The 24,362-nt window shown below is 46.8% G+C and overlaps 1 protein-coding gene across 2 annotated transcripts in view; it reads right to left on the reverse strand.

Annotated features, from left to right (window-relative positions):
• ECE2 (endothelin converting enzyme 2) overlaps positions 1-24,362 on the reverse strand; it is a 62,622-nt gene that overhangs the window by 15,886 nt on the left and 22,374 nt on the right. For both annotated transcript variants that reach the window (XM_063131870.1, XM_063131869.1), the window contains 8 exons: positions 23,675-23,890; positions 23,408-23,532; positions 20,891-21,037; positions 20,462-20,527; positions 11,163-11,351; positions 2,853-2,995; positions 1,083-1,197; positions 658-768 (listed from right to left, as the gene is read on the reverse strand). In XM_063131870.1, coding sequence (XP_062987940.1) covers positions 658-768; positions 1,083-1,197; positions 2,853-2,995; positions 11,163-11,351; positions 20,462-20,527; positions 20,891-21,037; positions 23,408-23,532; positions 23,675-23,890 — 1,112 coding nt within the window. The remainder of the gene's footprint in view (positions 1-657; positions 769-1,082; positions 1,198-2,852; positions 2,996-11,162; positions 11,352-20,461; positions 20,528-20,890; positions 21,038-23,407; positions 23,533-23,674; positions 23,891-24,362) is intronic.

The following is a 24,362-nucleotide window of genomic DNA, read 5'->3' on the forward strand; positions in this document are numbered from 1 at the left end:
TATTTAAAAGGTTGTCACACAGAGGAGGGCCAGGATCTCTTCTCGATCCTCCCAGAGTGCAGGACACGGAATAATGGGCTCAAGTTAAAGGAAGCCAGATTCCAGCTGGACATCAGGAAAAACTTCGTGACTGTTAGAGCAGTACGACAATGGAATCAGTTACCTAGGGAGGTTGTGGGCTCTCCCACACTAGAGGCCTTCAAGAGGCAGCTGGACAACCATCTATCAGGGATGCTTTAGGGTGGATTCCTGCACTGAGCAGGGGGTTGGACTCGATGGCCTTGTAGGCCCCTTCCAACTCTGCTATTCTTTGATTCTATGATTCTATGATCTGGAAGTGGGTAAACATTTCCGGACATAGAAACCCACACACATACATTCAGCTTTATAGGTAGAGAAGCAGCGACGGATGGAATAACAGGGCACAAGTTAGGGAAGGCACTGTTTAACCTTCCCTTTCCCTCAACACTCCATTCCTCCCCTGAGATGCTTTTTTTCTCCTAAGAATAGTGAAAAAAAGAAAGACAGACCCAGGGATCACAGCATAGAGGCCCTTGCCACCTCAGGATTTGTGAATGGGGCACTAGGAGGAGGAAAGCAGCCTGGCAGAGAGGGATGTGCAGACGGCAACATACCGACCTGGCTGAGGATACTCACAATCTGTTTGCTGTGTCGGTCAAAGGTGGCTTTTACGAACAATGCCCCAAGGGCAAAGCCCAAAGTGTCATCTGTGTTGGAGATGCAGGTTTGCCAGCGAGGGGTGCAGGACTCCAGGGAAAGAGAGAGAGAAAGAGGATGAGACCCGAGTGGAAGCAAAGCTCGGGAGTTCCTAACGTGGGCATGTGTTGGGGAGAGGGAGGGGCACCTGTTTTGTAAAGACCCTGTAGCTGGGGGTCCTTGCCCAACCGACAGCTCCAAAAGCAGACAGATGGACCCAGACCTGGTGGACTACGGCTGATGCTCAGGTGACCCAACTAGGTGCTGAGAGCTCCATAGGCCTACAAACCGAGGGCTGCTTCCGACACAGCCCAGATGAAGGATTCTCCAATCCTCAGCTTTATTTCCCAGGAGCAGGCGCTTACCTTCTTGGTACCATACAGGGTCTCCAACAGCTTCTCCTGGGCTGTCTCGAACCTCTGATCGAGGCTGGAGGCGGTTTTCTGAACCAGGTTCCAAATCATGTAATTGTTCAAGACGCTACAAAAGAAAGAACAGGGCCATATTGAAGCCCTCTTTCCCAAGACTCACATCCTTTCCCTAACCATTTATTTAGGCCAGATGGGGATGGACAAGCCGAGCTCAAGATTCGAGCTTGGCTACTCATCGGCATGCCAGGAACCCAGTTGGGACCTGAACCATCCACGCCAAAGGCTGGCTGCATGCCCCGAGACTCCAGTTTTTAAAAATAATTTCAATTTTTAAGGCAACCTCTAAGGGTGATGGTGTGCTCTCTCATGCTATGTCTAACCCTACTGCCCCTGTTTTGGGAGAAGATGTTTCAGGTAATCAATCAGAATCAGATTCAGAACTGGAAGGCGCAACGCCAGACACCAGCCAGCCTGTACCGGGAGGGGGGGGAGGAAGGTCTTATGGGCGATTCCTCAGCTGGAAGTCAGCCCCCTCCAGAGCTTATCTCTTCAAGGCCAAATCCTACACACTCAGTAGGGAGTGAGCCTTCTTCCGGAGGTGAGCGTCTCAACAAGCTAGCTGATGCTAGGGTCCACCGGAAGCTCAAATGCATGGGGCGGAAGGAAGGTGTGAGAAAGTCAGTTTGATTACGCCAGAACCTGCCTCCGCACCAGGCTTTCTGAAGTTATGGGCATTTGGGAAGTGGCTTCCTATTCTTCTTGAGCAGACAATTGCCTTGCTTAGTTTGCATAGTTTTGCCTAGGGGGAAGTTTCCAAGACATTAGACTCTATTCAGGTAGAAGAGATGTTTGTTGCTTAATAAAAGCTTTGTGCATTACTTAGCAAGCTTCGTCATTTGCCTCCCATCAAAAGCAGGAGTTTTCTGAGAAACACGACATGCTACCTGCTGGTGTGAAGGGGGCAGGGGCAAGAGAAAAGGAAAGGCAAAATCATTATGCCTCCTGATTTTGTGGCGTTGGCATCAGGTTCGAAAAGCCCAGTTTCAAACCCGCAGAACTATGAGCTTCCACGTTTAAATGTGAAAAGTAGATTCTGTTATGTCTGCTAAGAGAAGCACAAGAGGCTACTTCGGCAAGATTTATTTACAAAATTAAACACTCGTGCAATGAACAGGACTGCATAGCTTGGGAAACCCTGCCTAGACCCAAGCAGTTGCTCTTCCTGTCCTTTCAGACAATGTCTTCTATCGCATGAGCCTGCCCAAACTTTATAGTAGCCATCAGGGACTGTCTCCCAACCACCGAGGTTAGGCATGCGGTGACCAGAGAGAGGGTCTTCTTCATCATGACAGCCCCCAAAAAAGCTCACCCGGCACCCATTCTGTTGACTTTTTGGCACCAGGCAAAGATGTGTTTTTTAATTTACATTCAAGCATGTTGAAAAGCTGCTTTTAATTGTTGTTTTATGGTTCAGTTTATTGAATGGAGGTGGCTTTTTGTTTGTTTTTTGGTCTTTTAGATTTTACTGTAGAATTCTTTTGTTCTGTTCTATTCTTTTATGTTATACCTGCCCTGGGTGCTTGAGGTGAAGAGCAATTCATAAATTGTCTAAATGAATACATCTCGTTGTTTCCAACCCAGTATCAGTGGCAACAGCATAGCTAAGAACGCCACTCGTTCTAGGGTCCAAAGGCCGGTTCCGATTGGGCTGTACGGGTTGCACACAGTCCTGGCTATAGGTGGGCAAAGGTCTTTCTCCGGTACCTTTTGTCAGTGTTATTGATGAGCTGGGACACTTGCTCCAAATATTCCTTGCCATAAACCACCACAGGTTCAGCATCAGTGAGCTCTAACGGTGAGAGGAAATAGGAAATGAAGTCCAGCCAGTCGATGGCGGGGGCAAGAACCTGGAAAAGACAAAGACAAACTAAACTTTTTTTGCCCCCCCTAATTGCAGGTGCATGAGGGGTATCCTGAAGTTATTCCAAAAGCAGAGGTCCATTCAGCTGCACCTTAAGACAGGAGACAGATCTGGATCATTGCTGGATTTTGTATTTTTGAAACTAGAGGATCATCCATTTTTTTCCAGCAGTCCAAGCCCTTGTCTATACGAGTTCGTTAATGCTGTACCCGGTGGCACAGCTGCATTGACGCTCCTTCCTAGCGCCTTCCTACATGGGAAGGAGCACAGTTCAGTTTCCCGCTGCCATGCCTGCCCACCCGAGCACTCACGAGGCAGGTCTGGGGGCGCCTGGGAGCATCCATGCCCCCTCTGCTCTGGCAAGTGGGGGGTTTAATGGGAAAATGGGGCTGACGTGCTTTTGTAACGGGAGGGGGAAACAGGGGGGGAGGAAGGGGGTGCTCCCTCCCTGGAGGGATTTCCAAACCACCACCCCCTTTAAATTTTATTTATTTTTCCTTAACAAGGCTCCACAGAGGCGCAGAGCCTTCTGTCATGTCTAACCCTACTGCCCATGTTTTGGGAGAAGATGTTTCAGGTAATCAATCAGATTCAGTACTAGAAGACGCAGCGCCAGACACCAGCCAGCCTGTACCAGTGCGGGAGGAAGCTCTCACGGGCGATTCCCCAGCTGGGAGTCAGCCCTCTCCAGAGCTTATCTCCTCAAGGCCAAATCCTACACACTCAGTGGGAAGTGAGGTTTCTTCCGGAGGTGAGTGTCCCGACAAGCTAGCTGATGCTAGGGTCCGCCGGAAGCTCAAATGCACGGGGCGGAAGGCGTGAGAAAGTCGGTCTGACTAGGATTGCGCCAGAACCTGCCTCCGCACCAGGCTCTCTGAAGTTACGGGCGTTTGGGCTTCCTATTCTTCTTGAGTGGACAATTGTTTTGCTTAGTTTGCATAATTTTGCCTAGGGGGATGTTTCCAAGAGGTTAGAGTCTCTTCCGGTAGAAGAGATGTTTGTTGCTTAATAAAAGGTTTGTGGGTTACTTAGCAAGCCTCGTCATTTGCCTCCCATTGAAAGCAGGAGTTTTCTGAGAAACACAACACCTTCGTCCAATCTAAAAATCTTTGGTGTGGAGCTTCGGGGCTTTGCCCCTGGATTGATTCAGAGTGGCGGCTGTGTCATGTAACTCACCTGCCACCACTCCGAAGCAATCCAGGGGCAAAGCACCCATGTGGACGAGCCCCAAGGAACAACCTGAAATGTGCAAAGCGGATAGCGGAGCTGCCTCAAGGTATTTTGGGGCCCCAGGTGAGGTTCCATTTTGGCACACACCCCTCACACACTACCGCTATCAGTTTCCTGGGATATCGACCTTCTATTTTGCTCATGTTCCCCAGCAACTAGTGACACTAGCATACTACCTCTGCTACTGCAGATAGTGTTTCTTAGCAAGGCTAAAGTGTTATCCTTTTGTTCTAGCACATCTCAGCATGGTATGCCAATACTGAAATTGTACCAGAGAGGGATAACAATTTCCCCCTACAGATAGCATATAGCCATCAGGGCTAGTAGCCACTGATAGCCCCCTCCTCCAGGAATTTATTTAACACCCTTTCAAAGCCATCCACACTGGTGGCCACCGCTACGTTTTGTAGTAGTGAGCAATGAACTCTGTATATGTGCAGTTTCTCAAAGATATTATTCTTTTATAGGTTTTAGCAATGACTCCTAGCACTGAACGCAAGTTTCAGGGGCTGGGTTTGAGTCCTCCCGAGAAGGATTTTGGGAGTGTGAGCATCACCGTTCTCTGCCCATGTTAATGCAGAAACCCCGCTCTACAGTAGCTGGGGAACAGTGCATTTGCTCCTGACTTCTCTTTCCCAGGTGACCAAATCCAGCCCCACCCAATACAAGTGATGCTTGGACTTCCCAGCCTGAAGCATCACTTCGCAGATAGGGTTTCACATCTCCCTGTTGCCATGGTGACAAGTTGCTTGGCAACCAAAGGGTAATAACGGAAGCTGGTTTTGCCATATTGCCTGGAGACCAGAGAAGCAGAATGGTGAGCAAGGAGCGGCAGGGGCACAGGGGCCAGGATGCAGGGCCGGCCCTACCCTAAGGCAGGGTGAAGCAGTTGCCTCAGGTGGCAGATGCGGAGAGTTATGGGTGATGCAGCCTATTCTGCACCCCCGAAGTTAACTGCTGCCTTCAGAGAGGATGGAGGATGTTATCGGACTACCAGTGTTGAAGATAGATTCAACTACCAGTCTAGCCAGCATGGCTGCCTGGGACATGCTGGGAATTGTAGGTGATTTTCTTTTCTGTCTAAACATGCATAGGATCGTGCCCTTAGATAAGTTTCTCTCTCTCTATTTCTACAACAGGCAACCACCAAAATAATTCTTGCTATATCAATTTCCCAAACAGACAGTGTAGAAGACAGAAAGCAGAGACGTTACTTCTATCCTCTTTTCATCCTTCATTAGCACACTGATACTTTCGCTTCTTCAGAGTCTAAATTGGGGCAAACGGTGCTAGAGCAAGCGGTGTGAATTAGCAAGCAGAGCCATCTCCCTCCCCTGCCCCCCTGAACAATAGGGGGTACTGCTATCTGGTGCCATGTTGCAGGACGACTGCCTCCAGTCAGTGAGAAAAACACTCCTGGGACATATCCGGAATGTTCTTTCCACATGTGAGAAGAAGGCTGTTTTCCTCTCCTCCTCTGGCTGGTTCTGACCTTGATTTTTGAAAAGGTCAGAGACGCTATGCTGGCAGTCAGCGTAATTTTGCCCAGTGATGTCCTTCCGTCCTACCTTTGTACTCATTTTGCTGTTTTTTTTCAGAATCAAGAGGGACTTTTCCTTTGGGAGCTGAACCTATCTTGTTATATACTTCATAGGCTGTGTTCAGAAGACACCTTAAACCACAACTTTAACCATGGTGAATAAAGCAAAAAGTCTTACTCACCATGGTTAAAGCCATGGTTTAAGGTTGTCTTCTGAACATGGCTATAGTGTCATTGTTGTGGTTGTTGTTGTTATTATTGTTACTAATATTATTATTATTAATAGGTAGTTATGTCATTTTTCTCTCGGTTGGTGTACATTCTTACATTGGGGAGGCGAGGAAATGCCTCCCAAGCAAAGAAGCAACTTCTAGAAATCCTCTCCTGAGTGCAAGTGATAAACCAATGTGGTGTAGTGGTTAGAGGGTTGAACTGGGAGATCCGGGTTCTAGTCCCCACACGGCCATGGAAGCTCACTGGGTGACTTTGGGCCAGTCACAGACTCTCAGCCCAACCTACCTCAGGGTTGTTGTTGTGAGGATAAAATGGAGAGGAAGATTATGTCTGCTACTTTAAGGAGGAAAAAAGGTGTGATGTAAATGCAATAATAAAATAAATAATGATTTGCCTAATACATCTACTAAAGGTTGGCTCCCACATCATTGTATGTATTCAGGTGTGAGTGGCAGAGCATGGGATCCATGGGCACCATGTCAAATGTGTTTTAAAATACTTAAAACAATTTTCGTGTAGCATTTTCAAGGGTTCAGAGGCTTCACATGCATTGTTTGGTTCAGCCTGTCCCAACCTGGAGCCTTGCAGATATGTGAGACTACAACTCCCATCATTCCCAGTTGTCGACCAACCCGTCTGGAGGGTCTCTGTCTCCCTTCCTTAAAACACACACGCTTCAAGGAGGAATGGGGATAATCATACACATAGGTGTGCTTCTCGTTTGATGTGCTGCTCATGTGTTCTGTGCTTGGGCATGTGTACAAAACGTTCCATAGGAATTGATCCTGGATTTGTGACTAAGCTGAGATTTCTATCTCACATTCCAAAGGTACAATCCTATGCATGTTCAGGCAGGGAAAAAAGTCCTACAACTCCCAGCATTCTGCAGCCAGCATGCTGGGAGTTGTAGGACTCTTTTTTTCTGCCTGAACATGCATAGGATTGCACCCTAAGAGATTACTTTACACCAGGTGTGTTTCTAGATGGAGGGCAACTCTCAAAAGACATTGGCCGTGTTCAGAAAACACCTTAAACCATAGCTTTATCCATGATGGTAAGCCAGAAAGCCACACTGTGTCTAGAAGACACCTTAAACCATGGCTTTAACCACAGTGAAAAAGGCAAAAAGCCTTTTTCACAGTGATTAAAGCCATGATTTAAGGTGTCTTCTGAACACAGCCCTGCTTTCTGGCTTAACCAATATGGTTAAAGCCATGTTTAAGGTGTCTTCTGAATGGGGCCATTGTGCAGCTATTCAGTTTCCCCCCAGAATGGAGTTTGGGTGCTTCAAGAAAAGGTTTTTATCGCACCATCCACCTGCCCCATTCACAGAATTTTATCGTGGTTGGAGGTCTAAGATGACATCACTTTCCACTTGTAACCCTCCCATGTTTTCTCACTGCCTCTTCCATCTTTTTTTTCTTACCGCAGAACATCCGTTAAGGTGAAAAAGATGGAATTAGCTGCACAGTGCCTTCTAATTTTCCTCTTTGCCCGGGCATATGGCGGCACATCCTAATTACCCACATGTTTAGTTTTTAATTGGTTCTTAATGCTCTATGTGTGTATGTACTGTGTTTTAGAGTTTTAAATTTTGTATTCTTGTTTTTATCTCAATTTTAGAATTTCTGTAAACCGCCCAGAGAGCCCTGGCTATGGGAGCGGTATATAAGTATAATAAATAAATAAATAAATAAATAAATAAAATAATTGGTGGTGCTGGGAGCCCTCCATCTCCTGAATCTTTAACAGCTATATTGAAAAGGTAATTTCAGCAGGTGTCATTTGTATATATGGAGAGCCTGGTGAAATTTCCTCTTCATCACAACAGTTAAAGATGCAGGTGCCCTGCCCTCTTTAAATCTGGTCACAGTATAGCTGCAGTATAGCTCCTGCAGCTTTAACTGTGGTGGTGAAGAGGGAATTTCACCAGGTTCTCCATATATACAAATGACACCAGCTGAAATTCCCTTTTCGATGCAAATGTTAAAGATACAGGAGCCCTGTCCTCCTTTTCATAGGATCACCCTATTTTAGTGTAAGGGTCTCTTACATCGCAGACACCCCCCCCCAAACATTCACAAGACCAGAGCACCACGCAGAGAATCAGCGAGGCGAGGCGTCCAACTTCTCTTGGGCATTTGCCTGCATCACCTCGCAACTCATGGACGGGCTGTTGCCTCTTCACCGTAGTGGCCCTTTGGGGAAGCAGTGACCCCTCCTTCCCTCAAGGGCTATGTGTATGAAGGGAGGGGGAGCCTGCAGCCCTGCCTGTGGGAGTGGATCTGCGTCTGATGACGGGCCCGGAGGCTGGCCTCGGCATCACAGCTTCCTCTCTAGGCTGATTGGAATGCAGAGCGGACCGGCTCCTGCGCTGCTTACATTCACAAAGGCTGGACCGCCGCGTGGATGGAATCCTAATTGAGAAGCAGGAGTGTGTGTGTGTGTGTGTGTGTGGAGGGGGGAGGTTGTTTGCTGCCTGTGTGGTCGGATGGTGGCTTATGCAACGAAACCAAGCAGGTCTTCAGTTAAGGAGGTTGCCAGAGGCAGGAATGAGGGAGGAGGAAGGGGCGAGAACAAGATGGTGCTGAAAGGCCTCGTGGGAGGAAAAGCAAAGCGGGCAGGCAGTGGAGGGTATTAGAGGGCAGGGCCTTACACAAAGTTATTGGCCTCGTACGTCTGGAGCCCCTTCCCCAAACCCCTCCATGGTGCCACCGCTGTCTCTTCTTTCTTCCAAACCCTCCTCAAACCCACTTTTCCTGTGAAGCCTCTGGCTGGACCCCTCAGCCTTCCCCAGGAGGGGCCGTAACTCCTGCTTTGCATCCAGAAGGTTCAATCCCCGGTGTCGCCACATAGGGATGGAAAACATCCTGCCTGAAACCCTGGAGAGCCCTTGCTGCCAGTCAGTGTTGACAATACTGGGCTAGATGGCCCTATAGTCTGACGCAATGTAAGGCAGTTTCTTACATTCCTGTGTTCCGTCCCCAAACGAAATGCAACGTTTATGCATTTATGCACCCTTATCCCCTACTATTTCCAACTCTCTCTTCCCTCCTGTTGTCTCTCCACTGCTCAGATTTAAACTGGAAGCTCCTTCAGGAAGAGAAGAGTTTTGTTGTTGTTTATGTCAAGCACATGGACGGGACTGTATAAATAACAGTAGTGTGAACTATTAGGACTGGCTGACCGTTTCTTTCTTAGGGAGCTGGATTGGTAAGAGCCCAGGATGGCTGGTTGGAGATTCCCTCCATGGATGTTCATAAGAACATAAGAAGAGCCCTGCTGGATCAGACCAAGGGCCCATCTAGTCCAGCACTCTGTTCACACAGTGGCCAACCAGCCATCGGCCAGGGACCAACAAAGTAGGACATGGTGCAATAGCACCCTCCCACCCATGTTCCCCAGCAACTGGTGCACACAGGCTTATTGCCTTGAATTCTGGAGATAGCACACAACCATCAGGGCTAGTAGCCATGGATAGCCTTCGCCTCCAGGAGAGACGGAGATCTGCCTTGGGATAGCCTTCGCCTCCAGGAGAGATGGAGATCTACCTTGGGAGGTTTTGAAGAAGACACCCATCAGGGCTTGGAGAAGGCGTTATCCTTCCCCACAATCGAGGGGGAACGCTGACATAAGGGGAGCAGGTGGCTCCCCTGCTCCCCATAGGAGGACCATATGGAAAAGGGAATTTCAGCAGGTGTCATTTGTATATATGGGGAACCTGGTGAAATTTCCTCTTCATCACAACGGTTAAAGTTGCAGGTGCCCTGCCTTCTTTTAAATCTGGTCACTCTAGTATAGCTCCTGCAGCTTTCACTGTTGTGATGAAGAGGGAATTTCACCAGGTTCTCCATATATACAAATGTCTCCTGCTGAAATTCCCTTTTCTGTGCAACTGTTAAAGATACAGGAGCCCTGTCCTCCTTTTCATAGGGTCACCCTACATTTGTATGCATGCAGTACCTGGTGAAATTCCCTCTTCATCACAACACCTAAAGCTGCAGGAGCCCTGCCTAGCGTGACCAGATACAAAAGAGGGCAACAAATAACCTGATGTTGATGCTTAAGAAATGTAAAACTAGAGTCCTGCAGCCCAGACTCTGGCTGGCTCTTTCAAATTCCTGCATTGAGCAGGGGGTTGGACTCAATGACCTTATAGGCCCCTTTCAACTTTACTAGTCTATGAAATCACTATGTGAACTTCACCGCTATAGCTCCTGCCCATGTGCACCTACCTGCCTTCTCTGTCCATCCTTGTTCCCTCCCTGCTCAGGTTTATTTATTTCATTTTTACATCACCCAATCGCCTAAGCTCATGCTAGCATTTCCATTCCTCTAGTTTATACCCCTGTCTATTCTAACCCTCTTTTCGTAGTCTTCTCACCCTTTCCTTGGCTTATTGCCTCCTAAGGCCCCAATCTCCTCCTTTCCAAGCTCCAAGCTTCTTTCATTCCTCCTTCTGTAGGATCTGCTGACTGCTGTGACAAGGAGCAGCTCAGCCAATCACTGCTAAAAGCTCCATCGCTACCACCTCAAAACCCCTCTGCACACAACACAAATCATAGTAGCAACGCTACTGGTGTATCTGTATGTCCTTTGACCTTTCCCTCTGGAGCTCCTAAGGCACTATGGCAGGGGTGGCCAGAAGGTAGATCTGGATCTACTTGTCGATGTCTGGGTGATTTGCAACAGACCAGCAAGGTTTTCTGACTCCCAATTACCTAACAGTTGCACCAATGAAATAACTCCTCCCCTCCTGTCCAAAAATTATTCTGTTGAAATGAAGACAGCTTCGGGTAACCAGGAGTGGATTTTTACATGGAAAGACTGTGAGCTCCATTCAGTCCTGGTAATTAAAAATAAATAAATCCTGGGCTCCGAATTCTTTTGCACCAGACTGGCAGACCTTACTGAAGAAAACAAAGCAGACCCAGAAAGCCTAAAGTCTGCTCTCCTATGCCCTTGGGATCTTTACCCAAATTAAGGGATATTATCACCTCTTTCCAAAGAATCCCATTTCCCTCCCATTCAGCAGTAGCTGAGCCCAACACAAATGCTGATGCAAATACCTCTGCCAATTGCCCTGGCCCGTCCCCCCGCCCCACCCCGAGGGCCCTCCTGCTGTCGCCCTTATCCAGACAGACCCCACCTGTAGCTCGGCAATGTTCAGCTTGTGATAAATCTTCTCGTCGTCTCGCCGTTCGTCTTGGGGCACGGTGAGGTTGGCCAGCTGCGTCTCCAGTTCCAGCACCTGCTGCATCTGCTCTTCCGTGGAAGCTTTGGCTCCACCCAGCAACATTCCCAGCTCCACCATGTAGTCCAGGTAGGCAGCCAGTACCTGCCATGGGAGTGCAAATAATAATAATAATATAATAATAATAATAATAATAATAATAATAATAATAATAATAATAATAATAATATTTCTTGCCCACCTCTCCACTTGGATCGAGGTGGGGAACGACAATGAACATAAAACACATGAAAAACTGATTAAAACAGAGCATACATGATTAAAACATCCGGGTCATTCATTCCAGGGCCTTGGTGGCATCCTAGGAGAACGATCAAAGGAACCACAGCACCCCTTCCCCTCCGCTCCTCTCGTCTTGACCACACTTTTCAAACTGACATGCTAGGGTGGCCATATGGAAAGGAGGACAGGGCTCCTGTATCTTTAACCGTTGTATTGAAAAGGGAACTTCAGCAGGTGTCATTTGTAGGCATGCAGCACCTGGTGCGATTCCCTCTTCATCACAACAGTTAAAGCTGCAGGAGCTGTATGCATGCAGCACCTGGTGCAATTCCCTCTTCATCACAACAGTTAAAGCTCCTGCAGCTTTAACTGTTGTGATGAAGAGGGAATTGCACCAGGTGCTGCATGCATACAAATGACACTTGCTGAAATTCCCTTTTCCAAACAACTGATAAAGATACAGGAGCCCAATCCTCCTTTCCATATGGTCACCCTAAACAGGGCCAACAGGTATTAGGCTGGGCCCCCACCATCTTCTTCCACCATCCAGGAAGGAGGACGTATAGAGGGCTGGATCCTCAAAGGACTATAATCCTTCAGCATTTGAACTTGGGGTGCCAGGAGCTAGCAGGGCAAGAAGCCAGGACTGCACTGGTGTGGTGCAATGGCTAAAGAGACTGAGCTGAGAATCAGGAAGCCCCTGGTTCAAATCTCACCTCTGCAAAGAGCTCACCAGGGAGCTTTTGGCAAGCCACTCCCCCTCTCTCTCTCTGGCCTTAGCTAGACCTACCTGTTAGTCCGCGACGGAGGGGTGAAGATCTCGCGATGATAAAAAAATGGTTTTATCGCGAGATCCCCCCTGTTTACATGCAGCGCGCGACGACCTCAGATTGAGAGGCGTCGCACCCGCCATTTTTAAATTTTCTTAAAGAAGCAGCTGCGCACGAACGATCGTGCGCAAAAGGTAAGGTTTTTATATATATATATATATATATATATATATATATATATATATATATATGTTTTTCCCCCGCTCACCCCACCGCACCCCGCATGGGCTCAGAGCCAGGACAAACCGTGGTGCCTGGCCACACATTCTGCGGTCTTGGGCTCGTCCCAGGACCACGGAAAAACCGGGCCTAAAGGGAAGGGCAATATCCTGGGGCAAGGGAGGGATCATCCCTCCCTGATCCCGGGATCCTCTGTGCGTCATGTGGATGCACAGGGACGATCCCGGGGATCGCCCTGGGATTTCGCCTGGTCTAGCTATAGCCTCTCTCTCTCTCTCTCTGCTTCCCCACATCTGCAATACAGGGGATAATAATAATAATGAGAACCTAAGAAGAACCCTGCTGGGTCAGAACAAAATCCTTCATCCTGTTTCCCACAGTGGCTAATATTGACCTACCTTCCAGGGTTGTTGTAAAGACAATAACTAGATCAGGGGTGGGCAACTTGTGGCCTTCCAGATGGCCTACAACTCCCATCATGCCTCCCCGTTGGCTATACTGGAAGTTTAGGCCAAAACATTTGGGTTTTTTTATTATTATTATTTTATTTTGTACAATACTTAAACATACACCATTACAATTAAAAAACAACAACATACTACATAAATGTTGATTAACATTAATATCGTATCTATATAACATAATCAAACTTAACATATAAGTGCACCCCCCACCTCGGGATCTCATTCCTGATTCCAAAATCTCATACTTTCTTCTGCTGGTGGTTTCCCACTTCCCTTAGAAAACACAAATATTAGGAACTGTTTCCAGATTCCTTCAAAATCATTTGTTTTAGCTATACCTCTTCTCCATTTAATATTACAAGTCAATTTATCATTAATAGCTATATCCCATACTTCTTTATACCATTCTTCAATACAATAATCCCCTTGAATCTTCCAGTTCCTAGCTACAATCAATCTTGCTGCCGTCAGCAAATTCGATATCAATTCCTTAATTTCTTTTTTACATTTTAAATCTTCAAATAGTGACAGTAATGCAACTTTTGGTGTTCGTTCTATCTTCATTCCCACAATTTCTTCAATCTCCAAAAACACCATCTTCCACAATTTTTGAACATATTTGCATAGGGCCAAAACATTTGGAAGGCCACAAGTTGCTCACCCCCAACTTAGATAATACATGTGAAGCACTTCAGACATTTGGAAGCGCACTATGCCAGCCTTCAGTGGTACTCATCTGGAAGGCGCCAGGTTTGGAACGGTTGCGCTATACCAATGATGATAACATGGGTGGTCTGGTGAGCAGCCTGCCCCACGTGGCAAGCGATCAAAACCACAGCTTGGCACATCTTCCTGGCAGAGATGCTCTCTCAGGCTCTTGGCTGGCCCTGTGCACCCAGGCTGCACCACTGGGCCCCCTAAGACAGGAAGTGCTATAATAAGGGGGACACCTATCCGCTGGTCTGGTTCTTCCTAGCAAGGTGCTGTGTGCCTTGAAACACAGAGGCAAAAGGATGGAGCAATCCTACTGTACCACCACCACCGCTCTCTGGCTCAGGGATGATGTTTTGGCCTACAACTTCCATCAGCTCTAGCCAGTGGTGAGGGATGAAGTGAGCTGTATTCCAGTTATATCTGGAGGGCCACAGGTAGCCCACCTGCGCTCAAGTTTCCTTGTGTCAGGATCAGGCCTGTTCTCTCTAGTGTGGGTGAGTGGGTTTCGGAGGCTGGATCGGACTCAGAGGCAGAAGAAGCAGAAGCAGAAGCAGAAGCAGAAGAAGAAGAAGAAGAAGAAGAAGACCAGCCAAGAGGAAATTCTCCAAGACTCCCCAGGAGTCAAGGAGGAACCTTGACAGGAGCTTATTGGACTGGACGCCCAGGCTCAGAGATCATCCTCCTCCCCAACCCCGGGTACTCAGTCATTGTTGGAGGGGGAGAAAACATCAAAGTTGAGGCATTCCAGAGTCCGCAGTAGGGTCAAGTGAGCGGAGGTGGGAGGAGGTGGGAAGCGGTCCGCTGGGTTGGCCACTCGCCAGACGTTTCAACTTGAAGAGCCTCCCTGAAGGAAGGGTTCCGTAAAAGCCTGTTGGGCACTGCAGGAAACTGTCTATTTAGTTGATAGGCAACTGCCTTGCTTTGTTAAGACTAATTAAGCTTATAAGATAGCTCCTAGCATTCACACTCCCTTCAGGTGTGAAGAGGTGTCTGTTTACGTAATAATGGTTTTGTGGATTGCACAACAGACCTGATTGTCTCACATCTTGCGGGAGGACTTAGAATCATGTCACTTTGTTCCCTGGCCCAGCAAGTGAAGGGACCAGGCTGACTTTTTTTATTCCATGGCTCAGTTGCCCATTAGCAAGAGGTTAGCAGACAGCCAAGCAGTGGCATGAATCACATGGATTGGGTGCTCTCCTAAATTAAATTAGAATCATAGAATAGTAGAGTTGGAAGGGTCCTATAAGGTCATCAAGTCCAACCCCCTGCTCAATGCAGGAATCCACCCTAAAGCATCCCTGACAGATGGTGGTCCAGCTGCCTCTTGAAGGCCTCTAGTGTGGGAGAGCCCACAACCTCCCTAGGTAACTGGTTCCATTGTCGTACTGCTCTAACAGTCAGGAAGTTTTTCCTGATGTCCATCCGGAATCTGGCTTCCTGTAACTTGAGCCCGTTATTCCGTGTCCTGCATTTGAGTGGGCCAAAGTGCCATGCTGGACCCACAACCAACCATCTTGATCCCTGCATTAGTTCCCCTTGCCTTCATCTTTCTTTACCTTGGCTGTAGCTCTGTATATTCCACAACTTGCTCACCTGAGAATCTCAGCCTTTCTTTTCTTAAAAAAAATTAAAGCTAGTTTCCAGCCTCTGGTGGCTGCTAAGACATGCCTGAAAGCATTTCTTTCTTTCTTTGAGGTATTTATATCCCGTGTTTCAATTTAACAAAATTCACAAGGCAGTTTACAAGTAATAAAAACACACGCCATAAAATACAAGCTAATGAAACAAGGGAACAATAAAGCAGAATGATCAAAACAGGGGAAGAAAACGTAAAACCTGGTGAAATACCCATAAAATCCTGCAGGATCACATTTCAGCAGCGGTATAAAACATCACCATCACCGTTCAATTAAAATCCTGGGTAAAAATAATAATACTTGCTTTGACCTGGTGCTTAAAACGAAACAGAATTTATGCCAAGCAAACTCGGTGTCTGGGGAGGGCATTGCACAAACAGAAAAGGCCGGCTCTCCAGTTTTCAGCTACCTCACCTCTAAAAGAAGGGGCACCAGGAGATGCCTGTGGCGTTACACCCCACAAGTCAATTCCAAATGTATGCCTGCGGTTTATAAGTCTGTGGTTTGTAGAATGTTGGCCTGAGTGGGCGGAGTTAGAATGTCTTGGGAGCGGGGAGGAGTGATATATAAGGGAAGGACTGAGGGGATTGTGGGGGACTTGTTAGGTACTCTTAGAGTCTGTAGTGCTCTCTGTGTTTATGGTACTTAAGGTCTGGGAAATTTGAGGGTCAGTGTAGAGAGTGGTGTCTTTAGAGTGTAGTGTGCATGTAGTGGATGTATATCAATCAATACTGATAATAAAGAAAGTTCAAGAGTGATTGTGTGAGAAAAAGGAATGCGCGTATGTGAAGGAGTGACAGGATTGTATGAAAGGTTTCAAAAAGGTTTTCAAATGTTGTTAGTTGAAACAAAGCTTGTGAACTTTTAAAAATAAATTTTGATTATTTTGTTTTTAAACTACCACAAAAATCCCACATGTCTGTTTGGCATTTATCATCTTAAGTTTACACATTTAACACCCACTCTGACAATCATTCAGCACAGCAGATATAACTCACAGCGCATTATTATATATATTAAAATCCATCTCCATTTTAACCCCTTTCTCCACATAGTTTGGAGGAAGGTGGTTTTTATCCCTTGCCTCAGGCGTATCAAGCGGTGGTGCTTGGCTTGAGCAGGGAGTAGCCTCGGCCGGGTCTGTTGTTCAGAGCCTGTGTCGTGGCAATGCCCCCAGCCCCCAAGATCTGATCTAGACATCCAGGCAGGTTCCTATGGGTCCCACGCTGGAAAGGGCGATCAGAGTTTGCACTCTGAATTGTGTAAGAAAACTTAGTGGAAGCCAGTACCATTGTTCTTGATGGTGTTAAAACCACTCCACTGCCTTCCACCATGCGGACAGGTCCACTTAATTATCAGCTCCTGATATTTAGGGACTGACTAGATGGTCAAGTGACCACCGAAATATTGCCAACGGATGGCTTAATTACGTGCAATTGAAATAATGGCAAATTTGTACCCGATTGTCAGCTGCCGCCACAATCCAGAATACTCCAGTAGGCCTGTCTACACCATGCCTTATCCCGGGGATCACCCTGGGATCATCCCTGTGCATCCACATGACGCACAGGGGATCCCGGGAGCAAGGAGGGATGTTCCCTCCATTTCCCCGGGATATCGGCAGGCCGTTGAGGAGCCAGCATAAAACCTCCTTAGAGGAGAATGAGCTGCTGAGACCAGAACCATTTCTTGCAATATCCTTCTTCAACAAAAATATTTCGGTTACTGCTGTGAATAGAGGCCCTGCCCCGCCTTCTATATCAGGTCAAGAGAGCCAGCTGTGAGAAAATCTATAAGATTCTCAGAGGCCCAGCGTTATCGTTGTGAAGTCTGAAGTTGGACCAGCTGAGTCTATTACAAACGACAGAACCAAGTGACGAGCGTCTGGTTGATTTTAAAATTATTACTCTTGCATGGCAGATAGTTGGGATATCTTTTACAAAAATATAGATAAATCCAGTTTCTCATTGAGACCATTGGGTGCCATTGTGGATGGTTTGTAAATCCAGAACACCAATTAATACATCTAATGGCATATGTGTAATAGGGCTGGAGCGAATATGTTCTAACGCAAAAAATCTCAGATCAGTGACCTGGTGATGCTGTTCTCTAAAATGGAAGGTTAATGGTGCCTCAACCACAGATCTGCGGATCTTGCTCTTGGCTGCATCCAGACAACACTTTAGTCAGTGGTAGGTGAAGCAGTCAACTCACAGTGGGATTTTTTTGCGGGTACTCCCCACACAACATGTTCCTACACACAACTGTGGGTGGTTGGGTTTAGTGCTGAGTGGACTAATAGTCAACCCGGCATTTGACTGACACAGCCCCCACCCTCCCTCAGTCCTCCCAGTGCTATCCCAGCAGCCTCTGCAAGTTGTGCTGGTTGTAGCAGAGCAGCCGGCTCGGTTTTGGCCGCTCTTGCCTGGGAACTCTGTAGCCAGGCGAAAAGTCAACTCAACCCTGCAGAAAACTCCACTGGCTCAGTTCGGACAACACGAAAACCAACGGTTGTGTGAGAAGTCAACTCTGCAGTCGGTTGTGTTTCTCCAGGGGGGTGGTTTTGAGGAAAAAGTCAACCGTGGGGTGTTTTTTGCCCGACAGACGACACAAATACCAACCGTTGGCCATTCAACTGACAGTTGACCATTAAAACCACTCGTGGTTATTGTGTTGACCGAACTGAGCCCTTGTGTTCTTTGATTCATGATCTTAACGATCTTGTGGTTTGTCCAATGTATCGTTTAGGACACGGGCACCAAATACCATATACATATACAACAAAAGAGGTGCTGCAACTTGTAAATGATCTCAGACTGAATTTGTTTTGATCATATGGATTGCAAAATTCCTCACTTTCCAAACACTGAGGTCAACATGAGCAGTGCCTACATTTATAAAGGACTCTTACGATGTACGTGAAAGTCTGCACAGATGTTATGAGCATTGTCCACTATAAATGTTGACACTGCTCATAACTATAAGCATGAGATCTATGAGATCATTTACAAAAGAACTTACTGCTTAACGTTAATGCTGCAACAACAAAAAATCTTGTTGAAGAAGGTTACTGCAGGAAACACTTCTGATTTCAGTAGCCCGTTTGCCTCTAAAGGAAATACTTCTCTAAGGAGCTTTCATTTGGTTATATAAAACTTAATTGTTTACCAACTGATTTTTTTTTTTTTTTTTAACAATTAAAAGTTAAAACGAAGGAGGATGCATATGAGTTGAGATTTATCTCCTGGCGGAAGGTTCTCTCCAGGGAGTTTCCTCATTGCCTTGATAGTGAGAATTTTGCTCAGCCCCAGTATATAAATCTTCGCATGCTTTCAATGTGTAGATAAAATTCTTAAAATTCTTATTTGTTTTAGTTAACTCTAGAACCAACTGAGACTAACTGGAATAAGAACTGTAAGAACTGCAAAGACGTGTTTCTCTGAAGAAAACAATAAAGAAGTGATTTTCTGAAGAAGTGTCTTAAGAACATTTTTCTGAAGAAGTGTTTCAAGCAAATTAGAAACCAGTATTACTTGTAGGGTGACCATATGGAAAGGAGGACAGGGCTCCTGTATCTTTAACAGTTGTATAGAAAAGGGAATTTCAGCAGGTGTCCTTGGTATGCATGAAATTCCCTCTTCATCACAACAGTTAAGGCTGCAGGAGTCCTACCCTCTTTTGTATCCAGTCAATAGGGCAGGGTTCCTGCAGCTTTATGATGAAGAGGGAACTTCACCAGGTGCTACCTGCATACAAATAACATCTGGTGAAATTTCCTTTTCTAGACAACTGTTAAAGATACAGAACCCTGTCCTCCTTTCTATATGCTCACCCTAATTACTTGTAAGTTCCATATTCCTAATTCTATTGATATATTTCTAATTCCTTTGAGGTACTTATATCTGTTTGGACTCAAATATATTCACTTGCACAAACATTTTTGTGCAATTCTTCTATAACACCTTTCAGGGTTCCTATCGAATGTCCAGTACTGATCTTTAATGGCCACTCCCCTGTATTTAACCCAGAGGAACCAGCGGTAGACTTTGCTGGAACCAATGCTTGGAAAGCTTCCTCGCTTTCACTAGGGCTGTCTCTACATTAAGGAAAAACTCCCGCATCCTTACCAGGGTTTCTTCTTCTGAAGACTTTCCACGTTTACAGCTGGCTTCTTTAGATGGCGACTACATGATTTCGAAAACTTCCCCTCTCTGTAATGCTATTCTGTTCAATAAAATGGCACCATCTAGTGGCAGAATTATAGCACTATGCTGGCTTTAAACACTGGGGACATCCCACGATATATTTTTTAAAAAGTGAAACTACTGGGGTAAAGCATGAGAGACGTTCTGAAGGTTGACAGTCTCATGTAAAGGATCCACAAACTTTGTTGAGTGGCTAATCCCAAATGTGCAATAAATTGCTCATGTAAAGAAGCTCTAGAACTCTCTGAACCTGTTTGGATTCATTCTGCCTACTGAACCTAGGGCGGTTGAGTCTTAAGTTGTGATGTTAATGAACTGAATCTGATCAAGGACTTTCATTGTGAACTGTTAACTGTGGATCTTTATGGAGACGGTAAAGGCTTATAGTGAATTGCTGGAATCACTGCAATAAAAGGTTTTATTGTGACCTGTGATTGGATCCAGGAAGTCTGGATTCTGGCAGCTTGTGGGGTTGCTTTAGCCAGCGCGAACATGGGTCTCACTGGTGCAATGGAATGAGCAGAAGCACAGCAGCAGTACTGGATACTGCCTGAGGTTAATGCTTTGTCAGTCTTTGACCAAGATGTAACTGGTGAATTGAACAAAGTCTTCTTTTGTCCAGTCAAAATGCCCAACCTGCACCAATAGCACGGATCGTGGGCAATACCTGCTGAATTATACAAAGTGGGAGGGGTGGCTGAATAAGATTATCCACTTCACTGCCCATACATGACCAGCAAAAGCAGAATTGTGCAAAATACCACCCAGCATAGAAATATGTTCATAACTGAGAATCCAGATTATTGTGTGCAGCATGTTAATTATTTTTTAGCACACAGTGCTCACTTCAGGTGCAGATTACAGGACGTGGCTGTGGTGGTGAAATCTGTTGGGGTCTGGAAGGGCCTACCCAGCCACCCACCCCATTGCAACTCTTACCTTCTCATTGGCGGTCTTGTTCAGGTAGTAATCCCGTGAGGGTAAGAAAAGGCCGGACTGATCCAGCTGCCATACACAAAACGAAACCAATTAATCCAGATTCCAGAATGTCCAGCCCTGACCCGCCCCTACAGCTCCTTCTAGTCCCCTATAACACAGGAGAGGGGAATACATTCCCACCCAGACACCTCCAAACCAAGGGGGTTGGAGAAGACTCCCATTCCCAGCCAGCCTCCTTCCTCACGCTAGGCACTGTGATTGCTCTGCTCGCATCAACGTCACGGGTAGATTTGTCGTTGGCCCAACTATGGGACACAGCAAATGGGATGAGATCAGATTTGTGGCAGTGGAAATGATCCCTCCCCCTTTGGATCTATGCTCATTTGCACAGCGGTGCTACTGGGGACAGTGGGATGGGACTGCGATTACCTGGATGATGTTGCTGTTGGAACTTTTGGAATCAGGGCCCACAAAAACTGTAAAGAACGGAGAAGCCCGGTATGTTCCCGACACCAGTTTCAAGACCTCCATGAAATTGGTCTGGTTCCAGGTTCCAGTGATGTTCCATCCTCCAATCTGAGGAAGCCAGGATGCAAAGATTAGGGATAGAGAAATTAATTTTTTTAGTCCCTTATAATCAGATGCAAAGGTACTGAAGCTCTGTGTCACTAGACCAGCCTTCCAAAACCTGATGCCCTCCAGATGCATTGGACTGCAATTCCCATCTCTCTCAGCCATCATGGCCACCGTACCTCACTCTTAGTTCGTTTTTAATGAAAGAAAAGTATCTATATAGGAATATATAGGTAGTGTAAGGCTTATTGCTCGAGATGTACCAGACCGATTTTCCTCATTTTTGTTTTATTATTATTATTATTATTATTATTATTATTATTATTATTATTTATTTATTTATATAGCACCATCAATGTACATGGTGCTGTACAGAGTAAAACAGTAAATAGCAAGACCCTGCCGCATAGGCTTACAATCTAATAAAATCATAGTAAAACAATAAGGAGGGGAAGAGAATGCAAACAGGTACAGGGAAGGGTAAGCAGGCACAGGGTAGGGAAAAACTAACAGTAGAAAGTAACAGTAGAAGTCTGCACAACATCAAGTTTTAAAAGCTTTAGGAAAAAGAAAAGTTTTTAGTTGAGCTTTAAAAGCTGTGGTTGAACTTGTAGTTTTCAACTGAAGCTTGAGCAGTGTTGATGTACAGAAAATTTCGAAAGTTCAAAGGAGTTCAAAGCTCGAGCTTTAATAGCAATTTATTTTCTCCGCACCAAACATGCAGGGCAGCCCTCTTCCAGCGGGATGACAGACAGCCCTGCTCAGCCAATCAGTGTTGCACGAAGGCAGGCCCCAGGCACAGCTGCGCAAGCATCAGTGGGAGGGAGAAGGGGGAGTGCAGGGGTGGGGGGAACACACTGCATGCGAATTTCAGAAGGGGAGGAAGTCCCTACGCACGGGCCATATTTTCACTATTCATAAGACCCTCCATGGCGAGAGGACCGAGGGGCAAAAAAGCAGGGAGGGAGCAGGACGCCCAGCACCCATGGTGACGTGGGCTTTACACTCGAGGAGCACTATAACGCCATAATGCTATGATGTTAATTTTCTTTTGGAACTTTGGTGGCATAGTGCGAGAATGTGATAGTATAATAATTCCAAGTTTTTAAGAAAAACAACTTTCTGGTCGCTGCCAAGATGTGTGTGTGTGTGTGTTTGGATGTATACATAGATGGATGGATGGTGAGTAAGAGAAATTAACATTGAGGGCTTCCAGATATAGCTTTTACCCTGCAATTGCTCTACCTCATTCACGGTGTGCTAAGCTGTGGTAGGTTCACTTTTCCAGCACATCACTGCCCACAATAAAACCTCACCCTCAAAAACAACAACAGTGGAAGTGTAGCACTAAAGGCATCTCCACCTGCAGAGATTGCGTTCCTATTCCATTTTCATGGGGGTGGGGAGAAGCTAAGACTTTCTGTGGTCTGAGAAAAGGCAGAAGCAGCACAGGGAAAATACATCATGTCACTGATTGGATGACAGTCTCATGTGGATGCCCAGTAACAATCATAGAATAGAATAGCAGAGTCGGAAGGGGCCTACAAGGCCATCGAGTCCAACCCCCTGCTCAATGCAGGAATCCACCCTAAAGCATCCCTGACAGATGCTTGTCCAGCTGCCTCTTGAAGGCCTCTAGTGTGGGAGAGCCCACAACCTCCCTAGGGAACTGGTTCCATTGTTGTACTGCTCTAACGGTCAGGAAGTGTTTCCTGATGTCCAGCCGGAATCTGGCTTCCTTTAACTTGAGCCCGTTATTCCGTGTCCTGCACTCTGGGATGATCGAGAAGAGATCCTGGCCCTCCTCTGTGCGACAACCTTTTAAGTATTTGAAGAGTGCTCTCATGTCTCCCCTCCATCTTCTCTTCTCCAGGCTAAACATGCCCAGTTGTTTCAGTCTCTCCTCATAGGGCTTTGTTTCCAGACCCCTGATCATCCTGGTTGCCCTCCTCTGAACACACTCCAGCGAGTGACCAAACTATAACAATTCCACGCTAAAGCCCCTGTGTGGAAGCACCCCCTGTGAAGAACCACGCCGTATAGATCTGAGTACTACACATAAGGATAGACTACAGGGAATGGCCATCACTTCCATAACTAGCTTGTGAGTGTCCAGAGGCACTGCTGGCTATCAGAAACAGAATGCTGGATCGAGATGCTCTGATCCAGCCAGGCAAGTCTTACATTTTTAGAGCTCTGACTGTTTTGTTTCTTCTGCTCTTTGGGGCTGATGAGGCAACCGTCCTTGACTAAGTTCATGCCCAGCGTGGCCGACCAGTGAGAGTGCAGAACTGCCGAGGTCTCACTCGCTGGACCGAGAGCCCCTTGCCTTCATGGCACAACCTGCCGGGGCTGCTTCACGACCAAGCTCACCTTCTCAATGAGATCCATCAAGGGCTGGGAGCCCAGTTCCTCAATCTTCTGCTCTTTCAAGCAAGAGAGGTAATAGCGCTGGGTCTTCCGCTCAGCCTCGCTGCTGGAGTTGAAAGTGGCATTCTCTGGAGAGGGAAGCACACAGCCAGTGAGGCACATAGCGGGTGCTGGGCAGACGTCTCCCCTGGGTAAAAGGAGGCAGTTCACCCAAAGGAAAGGGTGGAATGAGTCCTCCCCTGCCCACCTCTAGGGGAAGGAACGTCTCACCTAGCAGGTGTTTCATGATGGCCTGGTTCTGATCCCAAATGCTGTTGAAGGTGCTCCATTTGGAGCGGCCATCTGGCAGCGGGTTCCGCTTGATCCACCCGCCACAGGCGTACTGGTAAAAATCGTCACAGGGGTGGGTCTGTCGGTCCAGAGCCTCCAGGATTTTACCAGCCACGATGATGCAAGCTTCAGTCAGGCACGTGGTGTGTGAGGGATCTGGAAGGAACAGGCGCACGCAATCAGAGCAGCATCCTGCACGGAGAAGCCCCATCCTCCAGGGGGGTTTTAAAGCAAATTTTCCAACTGCACAAATGCCCCATCAGACTTACACACACACCGCCGTCCCTGCCCAAGCCAAACACATTATTTCTCTTTCACGACTGGACAGATGATCCCCAACACAAGTAGCACCTTAAACGTAAAGACAGATTGACAAGAATATAGGGATACCCAGGGAGGACGACAGACCAAGAGAAGTACACCCCTGGTTGTCACTTACAGCCCCCAATTGAACGGATCATCAGTGAACTCCAACCCATCAGCAGCATCAGATACTTCTTGTCACAAGCTTTGGGAGGCAGACCGGTCCTGACCTACAGACAACCTCCTAACCTGAAGCAGATGCTAACCAACAACAGTACAAAGGACAGAGACACAGACAGGGCGACCAGACCATGCAGTAGACCCA

The sequence above is a fragment of the Elgaria multicarinata genome, chromosome 8 (genome assembly GCF_023053635.1).
Source record: "Elgaria multicarinata webbii isolate HBS135686 ecotype San Diego chromosome 8, rElgMul1.1.pri, whole genome shotgun sequence".
Classification (NCBI taxonomy): Eukaryota; Metazoa; Chordata; class Lepidosauria; order Squamata; family Anguidae; genus Elgaria; species Elgaria multicarinata.